The 18,737-nt window shown below is 45.7% G+C and overlaps 1 protein-coding gene across 1 annotated transcript in view; it reads left to right on the forward strand.

Annotated features, from left to right (window-relative positions):
* DDX1 (DEAD-box helicase 1) overlaps positions 1–18,737 on the forward strand; it is a 192,941-nt gene that overhangs the window by 103,064 nt on the left and 71,140 nt on the right. Inside the window, exons 13-16 of the mRNA XM_069235963.1 lie at positions 8,770–8,908; positions 9,724–9,784; positions 11,736–11,834; positions 16,179–16,268. Coding sequence (XP_069092064.1) covers positions 8,770–8,908; positions 9,724–9,784; positions 11,736–11,834; positions 16,179–16,268 — 389 coding nt within the window. The remainder of the gene's footprint in view (positions 1–8,769; positions 8,909–9,723; positions 9,785–11,735; positions 11,835–16,178; positions 16,269–18,737) is intronic.

Genomic DNA, 18,737 nt, shown 5'->3' on the forward strand with positions numbered 1-18,737 from the left:
AAGGTCAGTACCCTGAATACCTACCTCGTGGAGGCATTGAATTAAGATGGAATGTGAGATGGTATCAAATGCTGCTGAAAGGTCAAGAAGCACCATCATTGCTGGCGTTCCAATGTTGAGAGATAATCTAATTGAATCTACTACTGCTAATAAGGCAGTTTTGGTACTGTGGGAGAGTCTAAACCCCTATATCGAGGTATCCAGCAGTTGATGGCTCTCTAAATAAGAGGAGAGCTGTTTGTTGACGTAGGACTCCAGAACCTTGCCCATCACAGGAAGGAGAGATATAAGGCGATAGCTGACTCTTTTGGATCTCCTTTGGACTTTTTTTAAATGGGTGTGGTGTGTGCAGCTTTCCATTCTCGAGGAACAGAGGCTAGGGTTAGAGAACAGGTGAATAGTGACATGACGGTGGGCACAAGAAGGGTGGATAGGGTGATTATTATCTGAGGGGCGCACAGATCGAAGGGAGAGCCGGATTTGGTTTTTACTCGCAAATCTAGAATCTGAGTTTGAGAGAGAGTCTCAAATCTTTCAAGTGTTACTGAGGTATCGTTGCAGGGAAAGTTTGTAGGGCAGGAGTGGGTGGAAGATATATTATTAGTGTGGAAGTTCCGATAGATATTTACGATTTTAATTTAGAAATAGCTAGCTAAAGTGTTGCATAGGGATGGCTTAGGTGCAAGCATGAGGTTTAGTAAATTTGCTTAGGACCTTGAATAGTTCTATTGTGGAGTTTCCGGCTTGATCAATCCTATTGATGGTGTATTGTCTGCGTGCTGCCCTAATTTTGTTGTGATATGCACCTAATGCTAGCTAGTAAATATTTTTAGCAGTAACTGCTTTTGAGGCCCTCCATTTTTGTTCCAGTCTTTGGCAGCTTAATTTGTCAAGCCTCAGTTAGGTTGGGTACCAGAGGGGCATTAGGTCTGCTGGTTTTAGTGATATGTTGGTTGTAAGGTGTGGCTATGTCTTGGACTTGAGAAAGGGAGTCTTGAAACGTACCTAATGCAGAGTTGAGGTCCTGTGATTTATCTAGATTAGGGTCATGGAAAGCAGATTGGAATGGGGATTGCAGTGTTATCTGCTGCTGTGCCCTCGAATTTAGGTGCTTATCAGGTTTAGGTTTTGAGAGAGTGACCCAGATAGGGATTTGAAAGCTGATCAGAAAATGGTTGGTCCAAATTAAAGGCTCTGGGACGTCGTTGTGGAAGAGCTTAGAGTTAGAAAAATGAAGGTCCAACATGTGATCTGTCGAATGTGTGGGTCCAGACCCTAACAAGTGACGGTCTAGCATTTCAAGATTGGATAATAGAAGAGACACTTCAAGGTGGTGGCTAGTTCTACTTGGTAGATGAAGTCCCTTATCAGGAGGAAATTCTGCATGGATAACACATGAGGTGCTAGTCATTCTGCTAGTTTGACTAAAATAATTCTTTATACCAGGAGGGCACCTTTCCATGTATTGCTGTGAGAGGCTTAAATACAGCTATCTCCGCCCAGTCGGTGAGAAGCCCGTCGATGATCTCCACTTTTAGGGAATCCAGGAAAGAAATAGCTACTACTCCACCTGGTTTTCATTCCCTTTCCAATCTGACCAATTTGTAATTGTTGGGAAACGAAATGGAGATGCAAGGAAGGGTTAAAGAGTGTGTAAGGAAATGCCTCCTTGGCATGGTTGCCCCCTGACTTTTTGCCTTTGCTGATGCTATGTTTACAATTGAAAGTGTGCTGAGGCCTGCTAACCAGGCCCCAGCACCAGTGTTCTTTCCCTAACCTGTACTTTTGTATCCACAATTGGCAGACCCTGGCATCCAGATAAGTCCCTTGTAACTGGTACTTCTAGTACCAAGGGCCCTGATGCCAAGGAAGGTCTCTAAGGGCTGCAGCATGTCTTATGCCACCCTGGAGACCTCTCACTCAGCACAGACACACTGCTTGCCAGCTTGTGTGTGCTAGTGAGGACAAAACGAGTAAGTCGACATGGCACTCCCCTCAGGGTGCCATGCCAGCCTCTCACTGCCTATGCAGTATAGGTAAGCCACCCCTCTAGCAGGCCTTACAGCCCTAAGGCAGGGTGCACTATACCATAGGTGAGGGTACCAGTGCATGAGCATGGTACCCCTACAGTGTCTAAACAAAACCTTAGACATTGTAAGTGCAGGGTAGCCATAAGAGTATATGGTCTGGGAGTTTGTCAAACACGAACTCCACAGCACCATAATGGCTACACTGAAAACTGGGAAGTTTGGTATCAAACTTCTCAGCACAATAAATGCACACTGATGCCAGTGTACATTTTATTGTAAAATACACCCCAGAGGGCACCTTAGAGGTGCCCCCTGAAACTTAACCGACTCTCTGTGTAGGCTGACTAGTTTTAGCAGCCTGCCACAAACCGAGACATGTTGCTGGCCCCATGGGGAGAGTGCCTTTGTCACTCTGAGGCCAGTAACAAAGCCTGCACTGGGTGGAGATGCTAACACCTCCCCCAGGCAGGAATTGTCACACCTGGCGGTGAGCCTCAAAGGCTCACCTCCTTTGTGCCAACCCAGCAGGACACTCCAGCTAGTGGAGTTGCCCGCCCCCTCCGGCCAGGCCCCACTTTTGGCGGCAAGGCCGGAGAAAATAATGAGAAAAACAAGGAGGAGTCACTGGCCAGTCAGGACAGCCCCTAAGGTGTCCTGAGCTGAGGTGACTCTAACTTTTAGAAATCCTCCATCTTGCAGATGGAGGATTCCCCCAATAGGGTTAGGATTGTGACCCCCTCCCCTTGGGAGGAGGCACAAAAAGGGTGTACCCACCCTCAGGGCTAGTAGCCATTGGCTACTAACCCCCCAGACCTAAACACGCCCTTAAATTTAGTATTTAAGGGCTACCCTGAACCCTAGAAAATTAGATTCCTGCAACTACAAGAAGAAGGACTGCCTAGCTGAAAACCCCTGCAGAGGAAGACCAGAAGACGACAACTGCCTTGGCTCCAGAAACTCACCGGCCTGTCTCCTGCCTTCCAAAGATCCTGCTCCAGCGACGCCTTCCAAAGGGACCAGCGACCTCGACATCCTCTGAGGACTGCCCCTGCTTCGAAAAGACAAGAAACTCCCGAGGACAGCGGACCTGCTCCAAGAAAGGCTGCAACTTTGTTTCCAGGAGCCTTGAAAGAACCCTGCAAGCTCCCCGCAAGAAGCGTGAGACTTGCAACACTGCACCCGGCGACCCCGACTCGGCTGGTGGAGATCCAACACCTCAGGAGGGACCCCAGGACTACTCTGACACTGTGAGTACCAAAACCTGTCCCCCCTGAGCCCCCACAGCGCCGCCTGCAGAGGGAATCCCGAGGCTTCCCCTGACCGCGACTCTTTGAATCCAAAGTCCCGACGCCTGGGAGAGACCCTGCACCCGCAGCCCCCAGGACCTGAAGGACCGGACTTTCACTGGAGAAGTGACCCCCAGGAGTCCCTCTCCCTTGCCCAAGTGGAGGTTTCCCCGAGGAATCCCCCCCTTGCCTGCCTGCAGCGCTGGAGAGATCCCGAGATCTCTCATAGACTAACATTGCGAACCCGACGCTTGTTTCTACACTGCACCCGGCCGCCCCCGCGCCGCTGAGGGTGAAATTTCTGTGTGGGCTTGTGTCCCCCCCGGTGCCCTACAAAACCCCCCTGGTCTGCCCTCCGAAGACGCGGGTACTTACCTGCAAGCAGACCGGAACCGGGGCACCCCCTTCTCTCCATTCTAGCCTATGCGTTTTGGGCACCAATTTGAACTCTGCACCTGACCGGCCCTGAGCTGCTGGTGTGGTGACTTTGGGGTTGCTCTGAACCCCCAACGGTGGGTTACCTTGGACCAAGAACTAAGCCCTGTAAGTGTCTTACTTACCTGGTTAACCTAACAAATACTTACCTCCCCCAGGAACTGTGAAAATTGCACTAAGTGTCCACTTTTAAAACAGCTATTTGTGAATAACTTGAAAAGTATACATGCAATTTTGATGATTTGAAGTTCCTAAAGTACTTACCTGCAATACCTTTCGAATGAGATATTACATGTAGAATTTGAACCTGTGGTTCTTAAAATAAACTAAGAAAAGATATTTTTCTATAACAAAACCTATTGGCTGGATTTGTCTCTGAGTGTGTGTACCTCATTTATTGTCTATGTGTATGTACAACAAATGCTTAACACTACTCCTTGGATAAGCCTACTGCTCGACCACACTACCACAAAATAGAGCATTAGTATTATCTATTTTTACCACTATTTTACCTCTAAGGGGAACCCTTGGACTCTGTGCATGCTATTCCTTACTTTGAAATAGTACATACAGATCATCATTACACATGGAGAGAGGAAGAGGGAGGAGGGGGGATAACTATGGAGGAACACTCCGTACTTAGCTCCCTATAATTCAAAGTACACACGAAAGTACGGGGTTCTCTAGAAGCGGACGTCGCGGATATTAGCGTAGTCCTAGGTTGTGTTGTATTCCTATTTGGAAGGGTAACGTCAGTGGAATGTCAGTTGGAAATTACCGAGTGGAACAGCGAGGGGAGGGAAGAAGGGAATTTCCTTTTACGGACTAGGTGGTCTCACACACTATATAGTGTCATGCTTCATCATTTGACCACCTAGACCCACCCAGGTAGGACAGTGCCACCTGGGCGGACTCAACCTCACTGTTAAAGGAACAGGAGGGAGTGCGTAAATAAACTTGTTTCTGGAAAGATCGGGATCCAGCTAATCTACTGAAAAACTAAAAACACCTAAGCAGACACCTGTGAAGAGCAACAAATTTAATGGTGGTGTCTGTTTGGTGTAGTTAAAAAGGGGGGTAGGGACACCTCTGTGAGGACAAGGACTCACAGGGTCACCTAACTAATTACTAGCCAACATGTTTCTGCCCTCAAAAGTGAGCCAATGAAGGTCTCGGGGCATTCGTCAGGGCCTAGGATCCCTACGTCTCACGTTGGAGGAAAATACTCTATGGGGAAATCAAAGAGTGAGAAAATGAAAAAAGAATGATCTACATTACCCAAGGAATTACCTTGAGGCGGCCCTTTTCTTAGAGGCAGCTAGCCTCTGGTATCCAGGAGGGGGAGTGTCCCCTTATAGTCACACATACATCAAAAGGGACGCTCGCCGTGCGCCTACTTCGTCCTCTCCTTGGACCGCTTGTGACCAAGCTGGATACCAGAGGCTAGCTGCCTCTAAGAAAAGGGCCGCCTCAAGGTAATTCCTTGGGTAATGTAGATCATTCTTTTTTCATTTTCTCACTCTTTGATTTCCCCATAGAGTATTTTCCTCCAACGTGAGACGTAGGGATCCTAGGCCCTGACGAATGCCCCGAGACCTTCATTGGCTCACTTTTGAGGGCAGAAACATGTTGGCTAGTAATTAGTTAGGTGACCCTGTGAGTCCTTGTCCTCACAGAGGTGTCCCTACCCCCCTTTTTAACTACACCAAACAGACACCACCATTAAATTTGTTGCTCTTCACAGGTGTCTGCTTAGGTGTTTTTAGTTTTTCAGTAGATTAGCTGGATCCCGATCTTTCCAGAAACAAGTTTATTTACGCACTCCCTCCTGTTCCTTTAACAGTGAGGTTGAGTCCGCCCAGGTGGCACTGTCCTACCTGGGTGGGTCTAGGTGGTCAAATGATGAAGCATGACACTATATAGTGTGTGAGACCACCTAGTCCGTAAAAGGAAATTCCCTTCTTCCCTCCCCTCGCTGTTCCACTCGGTAATTTCCAACTGACATTCCACTGACGTTACCCTTCCAAATAGGAATACAACACAACCTAGGACTACGCTAATATCCGCGACGTCCGCTTCTAGAGAACCCCGTACTTTCGTGTGTACTTTATAGTACATACAGAGCCAACTTCCTACAGAGTGTAACCACGTTTCTGTGATAAAGCATGTCTGGTTGCATAGATATGAATACGTCCCATATTTCGATTGCATGTTTGGGGATGGATCTTGCGTTGCAGTGGTGACTTTTTAGTGCAGGGGTCTAGACTGTGGTTCAGTAAGAAGATCATTAATTTTAGAGGTGGAAGTTATTGAGCTGTTAGGCCACAGATTGGCAAGAATAGGGTTCTCCCTGTTGCTGAATGGTAGGGTTGTGTGTTCGATAGAGCAGGAGAATCTACATTTCCAGCATGAAAAAGACTGTACCAGATGCAGTATGAATAGGGGGAGCAAAGTAGACAGCGTGTTCTAGTTTTTTTTTAAGATCATTACTATTATAGCACTTCATAGAGGAGGAACGTTCTCTGAAGGTGCAGAAGTAGAGTTCTGGGCAATGTTCGGACACAGTCTGGCTTGCCTATGGCATACCTGCTACACGCATCTGCTGCATGTTGGTGCCAGGCCCTCTAATTTATGTAAAGCTAAGGCAAAAAAGTTAGGCAACAACCATCTTAAAAATGGCAGCCGCTGCAGTGTAACTGCTCAGGGATGAACATAATATTGTGCTGGTGTGAAAGTGCAGGGACTCAGGTGAGATAAGCACAGTCCGTATTTCATAGTCAATATTTCAGAGCATAAAAGGTAAAGTGCATCGTGAGCACGTTAAAACACAAGTGAGCACATTTAAAACACAGGTAAAAATGCACACTAAAACAAAGGATTAGGGGTTGGCTGAACCACGCCGCGTCCAGCTGTCTGGTGAGGTGTCGGGGGGTGGGGGGAATTCGCTGCAGCCGCCAACGAGAGGAGGATCGCCCGCAGGGGATCTGAGGATGGGGTGTGCGTGGGGCCACTTCAGAAGGTTGTGCGGCTCTGCTGCAGATGAGTCCGCTATTGTTGATTGCGGCGGCAACTGTGGGGCCCGGTCTGCAGGTGAAGAGTGGCCCCGGCTGTAAAGGAGATGCTAGGGCCGGGGTGGAGAGCACTGCGGGTGCCTGCTGGGCTGGACCAGTTAATTGAGGCAGTTGGAGTCATGGCCTGCACCCAGGAGACCTGTTTGGTGGCAACTGGAGATTGTGTCGAGACTGCCCTGGACTGCATTTTGGTGCTGACGGAGGGGGAGTGGGAGACGGGAAGAGATTAGGTGTCGACACACACAAGATGAAGGCGACTGGACTATATGCGACACGGACGTTGACCTGGTGCTGGTATAATCACACTGGGGGCCACTGGATCAGACAAAGACTTAACTGCTGTGGCCAAAGGGACAACTGAGGGTGCTGCACAAGGCAGGGCCACAACAGGATGGCTGGACTCCTACCACACAGTCCCTATAGGCCTCAGAATTTAAGCGGTGGAGGAAGGTTTGCCCAGTGAGGGGCCATGGAGGAGGTGTGGTGGCCTCCCCCATAATTTCCATCTGGTGGGCTTGCCGGAAGGAATAGAAGGGGGCGGCATGAAGGAACTAATGGAGACATGGATCCACTCTTGAGTACCTGAAGAGAGGTTGTCTTGTTGATTCATGGTGGAGTGGGTGCATCGAGTATTGGGGGTTGGAGGGTATGGCCCCCACCCGGGGCTCCTCCCCCACCTGTGGTGATCTGGCTCCTCAACTACAGAGACCGGGACACTATTCTCCGAGAATCCCGCTCCCAGGCAGAGATACGGTACGCAAACGCAAAAATCCTGATCTTCCCGGACTATACTTGAGCAGTCCAACAACGTCATCGCACTTATGAGGAACTAAAACGAAAGCTGCGTGCGCTGAATGTACGCTATATGGTGGTCTTCAGCGCCAAGCTAAAGATCATCCATGGTGCCTCAACGCTCTTCTTTGAAACACCACAGCAGGCGTGGGAATGGGCGACAGAACAGCGGCGACTGCATCCTAGGAGTGAGCCAGCAGTGGACCCTATGGATGGATCTGTAGAACAACCACTGCAGCCTGCCTGAGAGCCCCGAGAGCGCTGCTGGTGGGTCCAGGAGGAGGCGCCCCTCGTGCGGAGGCGAAGAGGGTGGCGTGTCAGCAAGCCCCTCTCCGAGGATTGAGCAATCTAGTGCAGAGATCAAGGAGACCTCCCTGTCCGATACACCCGTCATATTTCACTAATGGGCTTGCCTGTCTGCTGCACATCGGCACCAGGTCCTCCTGGACTTGCATGGACTAGCTATCCTAAGAAGGTGGAAATCCTTGTGTTATAGCAAAGTAACATAACTCAGTACCTGAGTTCTCACTTGGGTTTGTTCTAGGTGCTTCAGTTCCCCTCTTAGGAGGAGCAAAATAAATGGGCTGATTATCAGCTGAAATAAATGACTATCAACAAAGCAGAACTTCTCATTTGTGAGCCCATAATTACATTTTAAAATATAGATTCAGCGTTGGAATTCATGGGCTGAAGACCAAACTGTTAATTATCAGTCATAGCTAGAGTACAGTTATTTCTTGTGTGCATTTTAGGGATGGTTTTCAATAATGCCACTGGACTCTTCATTTTTAAGTTTTTGATGTATGCTTCTTTTAAAAAGGTTATTCTAAATTCTCTTGTTATTCTTTTACTCTGCATATGATGCATGTTGTATTCCACAACATATATATATATATATGTGTGTGTGTGTGTATGTGTATATATATATATATATATGTATATATATATATAGAGAGAGAGAGAGAGAGAGATATATTGATTGATTGATTGATTGATTGATTGATTTTGTGTGTTTGTGTTTTGAAATCTGGTTATTGGGAACCGAACATTAGGTCCAGAGATGAACCTACTTTTAGTGGAAATTAATCAATGCTAATTCTTTTCTCATCAAAATTGAAAAGAAAAATATTTTAAGTGTTTTCTTTTTGTTTTTAGGGAGTGCTCAAGTAGCTCAGACTAAGAATCTTCCAAATGCACCCAAAGCTTTAATTATTGAACCATCCAGAGAACTGGCAGAGCAGACTTTGAACAACATCAAGCAATTTAAAAAACATGTCACTGATCCTAAACTCAGGTACTATTTAATTTTGAGGTTTTCCAAGTCAGTTGTTGTGTGACTGGTTTGCAAAAGTGACATCTGTATATATTATACAGGCAACCCCTTCTGCATTTTATATTATGCCTCAATAACTAGGGACAATTATTTGGGTGACTCATAATAAAAAAAAAAAAATCCTTGCTGCTTCTAGAAAATTAACTTTGACATTTATAAATGTTGCGATGTACTGTTTGCTCTAAATTCTCCCATTGTTGTTTGACGCTTTCTGACGGATAACTTAGTCTTTTCCCATTGTATAATACTTTCTCTGATTATTTGTTCTTACTTTTATTTATATGAAGTATTGCATGCTTTTATGCTCTGCAGTGTTGCTCTTGCTTCACATCACTACTCATCTACCAAGCTGTCTGGTGTGCAAAAATGCACTATAATATCCACCATCTTCATCCTGATTATCCACCAAATCAGCCTGTAGTCCATGTTGGTTTACTCAATGGAAAGAACTTGTGCTTGTACATTAATGATATGTGGTGTATGTAGTTTGGTGGGGTGGGCTCCATTGGTGCAGACAAACACATAGAAGGGTAAAATTGCAACATTTTTCTTTATAAGAAAGGGCGGTTTCTAACAAGTTAAGAAAGATGGAAAGCAAGCACTAAGAGTAACGGAGTTGCAATTAATGTAACCTTATCTGTCCTACTGTGCAGCTACAACAATGGATGTATTTGTTTACTGAATGTACAAACTGGACTTGAGTTCAGTGTATGTGAATAGATTAGTGAACAGGTACTCTTGTTTTGTGATCTGAAAATGTTTTCTTTTCTTCATAGGGAGCTTTTGATAATTGGTGGTGTTGCTGCAAAAGACCAACTATCTGTTCTGGAACAAGGTGTAAGTTGAAGTAGGGTTTTAAATGCGTTTCACTAGCAGGTGTTCAGGGGGTGATATTTAAGACTTGATACTTACATTGTGTGTCTGTACCTCTAATGACCATTTGCTGTCAGGATTTTCTGGAGGCAATTGCAACCACAGCATTTCAGCATTGTTTAGAATTAAAGTATGAGGCCAACCACAGCTTAAAACTGAACAGTTTCCAGAACTACGGGGGTAGAGAAATGGCTCATAATGTTCCAGAATGTAGATGGCCATCTTCAACCAACATGGGCAGACCCCACACTGTTTATGTGAAGGTTTGATAGCTCCAGTGCCCTCCTGGACTGGTAAAGGACAGCTAACGGAACTGTAATGGTACTTTGTTGGATTGGGACCGGCATGCTCACCGGTGATAAATGTGCAAGAAAAGGCATCTTCTTGCGAAGTCCCCCCTAAGTTTTGGAATCCGTTTTGGAGCGCTTTGCCACAATGCGAGTGCTCTGTACCTATACAGTGAGGTAAACTTGGCCGCACCCAGTTGTCTTATTTAATGATACAACAAGGCCTTCATAAATTAAGCTGCAATAACATGTAAGAGAGATATGCTGCACCTACGTTTATACTTTGGCTAAATCACCCCACCTGAGATTAACTTATGTATAGGCTCAATGTATAAAATTAGGGCATGCTAGTTATTCTGTTCCTACTGTGAATAGCAACACAATGTAGTTCTCCTTGTGTCAATTTCTATTCACTGGGAATAAAATTCTATTTCGGCCAGTAAATGTTTGAATCTTAAGAAATTGTTTTAAGCTATTTATCAGAAACCTGCTACATTGGTGAAGAGTGAAGATGGGTATGTGATATAGATCTACAGTGGGTGGAAAGGCAGTTTATAAAAATCATAATTTGTGAATCTTGAAGTAGTAAATCAGTTCTGCTGGCATTCTTTCCCTCCATTGCCAGTAATTAGATCACAGTGAGTTATCAAAAGGGTATCTTCCTGGAAATTATAGACCAACTCCTAAAGGGAGGCAGACTGAAAGGGTCAGCCATAGAACACATACCTGGGATGGGCTATTTCGGAGCGGAGAACAATAAAAAACAGCATCACCAAAAGCCTAGAAAAGAGCCTGACTTAAGACACGAAGATTTAAGGAAGAACATAGTGTGTAAGAAGTATTTTATCAAGGGAACACTCCCAGATATTCGTCTCTGTTCCCAGTAGAGAGGAAATCTGATTGCAGGTCAATACGTGTGAGTGGTACCTCACTTCCATAGTCTAGATATGGGAGGAACATAGGGCCTGGAGACAGGAGCCTGCTATCTTTCATTATGAACAAAGGCTTCCTGGAAGGTTTACAGTCAAATTGTATTAAGAAGAGCTGAAAAGAAGTTATGAGCTTTCTGGGAATTCTGGAAAATTTGGCAAAGGAATGTCACGAGCCACTGAAACCACTCCACTAGTGCCTCAGAACACTTCTAGACCTAGAATACACAGAAGAAGGAAACATTCTGCCTTATGTGCCTTTAAAGTCGCCCAAGGTGCCTCCTGCCCCGATCTTGAACCCAAGTCCTGGAAGAGATCTCTCAGGGTCTGTTGGCGGGGAGCAGGGTTTTGGGGGGAGAATGGGGAGGTGGCAGAAAACCTGAAGACCTCCACCCTGTGTGGGTAAATGAGTTGACCAGTCAGGAGTTTACTGGACTGCGCCCTGTGTAGTGCTGGAAAGTGACATACGTTCTAGAAGCCTTTCCCAAGGTCTTCCACTTTCCCAAATTGATTACTGAATTTCTCAGTGTCTTTTGAGCTCCACAGTACAGACAATGTAGTTTACTGTCTCTGTATTTATAATAATTGAATAATGAACATCATATGTGGACAGTGTTGTGGAGAAAATTGACCATTGCTAACCTGAACATTATTTGTGGCTTGTGAATGTTCTTTGACACACATATGTACCTTTTTCAGGTTGATATAGTTGTGGGGACCCCAGGAAGAGTGGACGATCTAGTGTCGACTGGAAAGCTAAACTTGTCACAAGTCAGATTCCTAGTCCTTGATGAAGCTGTAAGTAAAAAAAGTTACTTTTAAGTTATGCTTTGTTTTGTATTATTCAAATACAGGTAGGTTTACATACAAATTATCAATACCTTTTCATATTTGCCTGTTTTTAGGGTATGGTGATTGTTCTTGCAGGCATCCTCGTCTTGGTCACTTTAAAGGCTTTTTCACCATGAGAACATCAATAGACTAATATAATTCTACCCCCTCCAACCTCCCTCAGTAATATTCTGTTTATCATTTGTAGCTTTAAGGGTCATTTCCCATGTATATTTTATTAGTGTCTGCAATAATGCACTGGATTTAACAAGTGTTTCTTGGTGGCTAAACCCACACCAAGGGTCTGTGTCAGTTGTGGGGTAACTCCCATATGGTGAGTTCTTACCTATGTTTTACTGAAAAAACACTAGTGTAGGAAGTTGGCTCTGTATGTGCTATTTCAAAGTAAGGAATAGCATGCACAGAGTCCAAGGGTTCCCCTTAGAGGTAAAATAGTGGTAAAAAGAGATAATACTAATGCTCTATTTTGTGGTAGTGTGGTCGAGCAGTAGGCTTATCCAAGGAGTAGTGTTAAGCATTTGTTGTACATACACATAGACAATAAATGAGGTACACACACTCAGAGACAAATCCAGCCAATAGGTTTTGTTATAGAAAAATATATTTTCTTAGTTTATTTTAAGAACCACAGGTTCAAATTCAACATGTAATATCTTGTTTGAAAGGTATTGCAGGTAAGTACATTAGGAACCTTGAATCATTTCAATTGCTTGTATACTTTTCAAGTTATTCACAAATAGCTATTTCAAAAGTGGACACAGTGCAATTTTCACAGTTCCTGGGGGAGGTAAGTTTTTGTTAGTTTTACCAGGTAAGTACGACACTTACAGGGTTCAGTTCTTGGTCCAAGGTAGCCCACCGTTGGGGGTTCAGAGCAACCCCAAAGTTACCACACCAGCAGCTCAGGGCCGGTCAGGTGCAGAGTTCAAAGTGGTGCCCAAAACGCATAGGCTTCAATGGAGAGAAGGGGGTGCCCCGGTTCCAGTCTGCCAGCAGGTAAGTACCCGCGTCTTCGGAGGGCAGACCAGGGGGGTTTTGTAGGGCACCGGGGGGGACACAAGCCCACACAGAAATTTCACCCTCAGCGGCGCGGGGGCGGCCGGGTGCAGTGTTAGAACAAGCGTCGGGTTCGCAATGGAAGTCAATGAGAGATCAAGGGATCTCTTCAGCGCTGCAGGCAGGCAAGGGGGGGCTTCCTCGGGGAAACCTCCACTTGGGCAAGGGAGAGAAACTCCTGGTGGTCATTTCTGCAGTGAAAGTCCGGTCCTTCAGGTCCTGGGGGCTGCGGGTGCAGGGTCTTTTCCAGGCATCGGGACTTAGGTTTCAGAGAGTCGCGGTCAGGGGAAGCCTCGGGATTCCCTCTGCAGGCGGCGCTGTGGGGGCTCAGGGGGGACAGGTTTTGGTACTCACAGTCGTAGAGTAGTCCGGGAGTCCTCCCTGAGGTGTTGGTTCTCCACCAGCCGAGTCGGGGTCGCCGGGTGCAGTGTTGCAAGTCTCACGCTTCTTGCGGGGAGATTGCAGGGTTCTTTAAAGCTGCTTCTTTGGATAAAGTTGCAGTCTTTTTGGAGCAGGTCCGCTGTCCTCGGGAGTTTCTTGTCGTCGTCGAAGCAGAGCAGTCCTCAGAGGATTCAGAGGTCGCTGGTCCCTTTGGAAGGCGTCGCTGGAGCAGAGTTCTTTGGAAGGCAGGAGACAGGCCGGTGAGTTTCTGGAGCCAAGGCAGTTGTTGTCTTCTGGTCTTCCTCTGCAGGGGTTTTCAGCTAGGCAGTCCTTCTTCTTGTTGTTGCAGGAATCTAATTTTCTAGGGTTCAGGGTAGCCCTTAAATACTAAATTTAAGGGCGTGTTTAGGTCTGGGGGGTTAGTAGCCAATGGCTACTAGCCCTGAGGGTGGGTACACCCTCTTTGTGCCTCCTCCCAAGGGGAGGGGGTCACATTCCTAACCCTATTGGGGGAATCCTCCATCTGCAAGATGGAGGATTTCTAAAAGTTAGAGTCACCTCAGCTCAGGACACCTTAGGGGCTGTCCTGACTGGCCAGTGACTCCTCCTTGTTATTCTCATTATTTTCTCCGGCCTTGCCGCCAAAAGTGGGGGCGGGGCCGGAGGGGGCGGGCAACTCCACTAGCTGGAGTGTCCTGCGGTGCTGTGACAAAGGGGTGAGCCTTTGAGGCTCACCGCCAGGTGTTACAGCTCCTGCCTGGGGGAGGTGTTAGCATCTCCACCCAGTGCAGGCTTTGTTACTGGCCTCAGAGTGACAAAGGCACTCTCCCCATGGGGCCAGCAACATGTCTCTAGTGTGGCAGGCTGCTGGAACTAGTCAGCCTACATAGACAGTCGGTTAAGTTTCAGGGGGCACCTCTAAGGTGCCCTCTGGGGTGTATTTTGCAATAAAATGTACACTGGCATCAGTGTGCATTTATTGTGCTGAGAATTTTGATACCAAACTTCTCAGTTTTCAGTGTAGCCATTATGGTGCTGTGGAGTTCGTGTTTGACAAACTCCCAGACCATATACTCCTATGGCTACCCTGCACTTACAATGTCTAAGGTTTTGTTTAGACACTGTAGGGGTACCATGCTCATGCACTGGTACCCTCACCTATGGTATAGTGCACCCTGCCTTAGGGCTGTAAGGCCTGCTAGAGGGGTGGCTGACCTATACTTGCATAGGCAGTGAGAGGCTGGCATGGCACCCTGAGGGGAGTGCCATGTCGACTTACTCGTTTTGTTCTCACTAGCACACACAAGCTGGCAAGCAGTGTGTCTGTGCTGAGTGAGAGGTCTCCAGGGTGGCATAAAACATGCTGCAGCCCTTAGAGACCTTCCTTGGCATCAGGGCCCTTGGTACTAGAAGTACCAGTTACAAGGGACTTATCTGGATGCCAGGGTCTGCCAATTGTGGATACAAAAGTACAGGTTAGGGAAAGAACACTGGTGCTGGGGCCTGGTTAGCAGGCCTCAGCACACTTTCAATTGTAAACATAGCATCAGCAAAGGCAAAAAGTCAGGGGGCAACCATGCCAAGGAGGCATTTCCTTACAACTAGTGAATGAGACCTTGAGCTTCATAGTGGGATGGATTTTATGGCTTTTAGCTAAGAAGGATTAGGTACAGGGCACAGTCATGTGGTTGGTAATACCAGTTCATACAGGTCACTGTGGCCCCTACCTTGGATGGTGGACCCCTTCTACATGTTTGAGAGGGGAAATATCGAACTGTACTTAATTAAGAGTACTCCTCTGAAAAGCAGGCTTGTAAACTTGCATCTCTGTGGTACTATATTATCTATTCTAACTGGATCTGGTTCAGAAGGTACCATAATGGGGCGCTTCTGTCTCAAACCACTCTGAACCGGATTGCATCTTTCTAGGGACAGTAAGGTCCTTTTCCCAACTCCCTAAAGGAGGTAGTAATTGGAGGGCCCTCAACTTGAAAGGCTGCAGCTTTCAGCTGGGACCATCCGAGCAGTTTATTTGCTGAAGTCGTAATGATTCTCCCACACCCCCCTTGCTGCCCCTTCACATATCGCCCACTCAGCCATAATCTCATACTGTAGACTATGACCTATATCCCGCTAGGTATGAAAAGGTTTTTTTGTAGTGATGTAGCATATTTCTTGAACTGCCCTCCTTTCAAAATGTTTGCACTCCACACCTCTACTTCCAAGGGTTTATGTAAAAAGAATATAAATGCATCTTCAACAAGTAATGCTTTGCTTACTGGTTGGCAGTTGAAATGTGATGTATGCATGGTTGGAACCTCGGACCTATGAGTACCATGAATGCAAGTTTGACTTCAATACATTGTCAGTCGCGTGTGTTTGAGAATTCTAAGAAAATTCCTCTATTCACAAGATGCTCATTAAATGTAATTTCATGTTTGGCGGTGGGGGGGAGAGAACTTTTTAAGAACTTCTTATATATGGATTAGTTGCTTTTTCTAGACTATTTCCCCTACCCCATTTCTTCTTCCAGAGTGTTGGTAATGAAGTCCTGAAATATTTATGGAGAATGAGCTAAAGTAGCTGTGTTTTTTATTTACATGTTTTTGGTTCATCATTAGCTTTACACATAATACTCCTAGATAGTATTGATAATACTTGTGCCATGACACTGCTCACACTTTTCAAAATATCTGTAAGATATAGTGGATCTGTGTGTATTCCAGTGCCTTGCGTGTGATTTAGCAATCAATGTTGATAGCTTATAATGCCAAAAAGGCAGAAAATAATGAAAAAGCAAACCTAGTGATTAATAACAGTGTGTAATGTAGTGTTTGTCTGTTTTTAACACAGGATGGCCTCCTTACCCAAGGTTATTCAGATTTCATAAACAGGATTCATGGTCAGATTCCACAGATTACGTCAGATGGAAAACGACTGCAGGTATGGAAAATAGTGCAATAATAATATAACAATGCTGTATTGGCATGTAAATTGTTATTATTAAAGACTTGGGTAATAAGAGATGCTGGAAGATAAGATGTATTGTTTTGGATTACGTAGAATATGTGACAGTTCCATCTTGAATCACATTACCTTTTCCTCTGGATCAATCTGCTCTTACCACCTAAAGTTTTTCCTCTCAATTTGGTTGCAGCTGCTATTGAACCATGCCTAAAGAGCACAACATGGATCGAAATGCTGACTTATGACAGATCATGTTGAAGAGCCTACTCATTATAAGAATCAGTATAATATGGAATGCTTTTCTAATTTACCTCTGTAGCTAAATCCTACTTCTGCAGTTCAGTTGCACAACAAGCACCCTCTCAGTCCAGATGGATCCATTTGGGATGTATGGGTTAAAGTACCTTCACCATATATTATAAGAATTTCGCAAGGCACCAAAGAGTTCCATGGCCGTAGTGAGTAACAAGGCCAAAGGCTGAGTTCCTTTATAAGGTCACTGAATTTGTCAGTGACTTGAAATATCCATATAATGTATGAAACTGGGTACTTTTCTCCTTATAATACATAGTCATAGCATCATCCTTCAACCAGACCGCTTAAATCCTTGGGGTCTTGTGGTTTCATGTTTATTGCAGACAAGTAGAATTAGAAGCAGAACCTGCACTGTGAAATAAATACACCAAAATGCAGTAATTTATTTTTCAAATCACTTTAATGTAAGGCAAGATTAAAAAAACAACAAAAAAAATACTGTCGCTGACATTCTATGTAATCATACGGAGATGCTATCTTTCTTGTAATGCTGACCAGCTGGGTGGGGGAGGACGAAAATTGACATAATGTCACAAGCCACTTCTAATAAAAAAATTAGATACTGGCTTTCATAAAGCGATTGCAGGCTCCTATGTATTATAATCTCAAACTAGTGACAGGATCAACAGCGGTATCAATATTTACCCTTACCCAGGGATCACTCACAAGCATTAGTTGTCTTACTAGTGTGAGCCCCTGCAGATGGCTGAATGTAGATGCTGCTGTGAATCCTCTTAAGATTAGATAGCTGGGCATGCTCTAATCGATGTTGGAGACATTAGGTTCAGTTGTTGGAGACCAATTTGGACCTTTCAGTGTATATATGCATTTATTTCTCACAGAGGTGGCCATTCTCATGGCTCGTTGCTGCAGACTTACGGCTTCTGTCCTCAGGAGACACTGGGATAGACTCCATTAGGGTCAAAACGTCTAATGCCACTTTCGCAGTTGTATTCTTTTTGCTCTGCTCAGCAAGAATCTCTTGGACTTTGCCTCCTCCACAGGATCATCCCCAGACTTTTTGCCTTCACTGTCCTGTTTTTCTGAATTCGTTTTTGTTGGCATTAGGACCACTGCACTGGACAGCAGTGGTAAAGTGCACAAAGTTCTAATGCTTTCGCATTGATAATTGGCTTACATTTGATTGGCACATCTAATTTACTTTTAAGTCTGTAATATATCGAACTATAGGGATCTAGGGCCTACATTAAATTAAATGCTACTAGTCGACCTGCAGCACTCACTGTGCCACCCTTTAAAGTAGCACATCTGATAGACTTCTAGCCACAGATTCCTTACTTTTGAATTTTCCCCAGGGGTCAGATTGGATTGTGAACTGTCTTGAGCAGTATACCTCCGTGCCGGTAGGTGGTCATTCGGCTACGTGTGGTGTTGTTACGTGCTGACTGTGATGTGTGCAGTGCCTATTTGGACACCACTCCAGCATGCTGACGTCAGTTCTTTTCTTTACGCGCCAGTCAGCGCAGATCTGGAGAGAGCTACTCCTAGTCACCTTTTGACTAACCTTTTTTCTAATTTTGTTAAAGTTTTTTTTTTTTGGGGGGGGGGGATAATTTTTCTCCCGGTGTGGCAGGAATGTCATTTATAAGGGCTGGCTCCAAGCCTTCCGCCTCCTGTCTCCGAGAGATGTCTGTGACGGACCCATACCTTGTTTGCCTTTGGTTCCTCAAGCACGACCATGACGTAAAGACCTGCATTGACTGCCACGCCATGTATCCGAAGGCCTTAAAGGAGCCATCCCTCAAGCTCCTAGTGGCTTGACGTGCAACATTGCGACTGTCGGGATCCCAGTCAAGAGGATGATCCCGAGATTGATTGCAGAGTCCGAGATATTTGTTGCACTCAGTTGTCGAGCTACTCTGGTAAGTCCCACTGCAAGAAGAAGAGTAATAAGTCGAAGAGGTATTTGACTTCACCCTGTCTGTTGGCCGACGAGACAGCATCGCCATTGGAGGCCTGGCTCTGCGGTGGAGCCAGTGCCTGGGCTGGCTGAACGCGCCTCCCCGAGTTTCCAGGAGCCAGAGTGACACCCACCCAACTCTGAGTATTATCAGGCCATGCACCTCATTTTTGGGTGGCCCGTTCCCTCCAGCGCACCTTTGGGCCCTT

This window comes from Pleurodeles waltl, chromosome 5 (genome assembly GCF_031143425.1).
Source record: "Pleurodeles waltl isolate 20211129_DDA chromosome 5, aPleWal1.hap1.20221129, whole genome shotgun sequence".
NCBI classification, from domain to species: Eukaryota; Metazoa; Chordata; class Amphibia; order Caudata; family Salamandridae; genus Pleurodeles; species Pleurodeles waltl.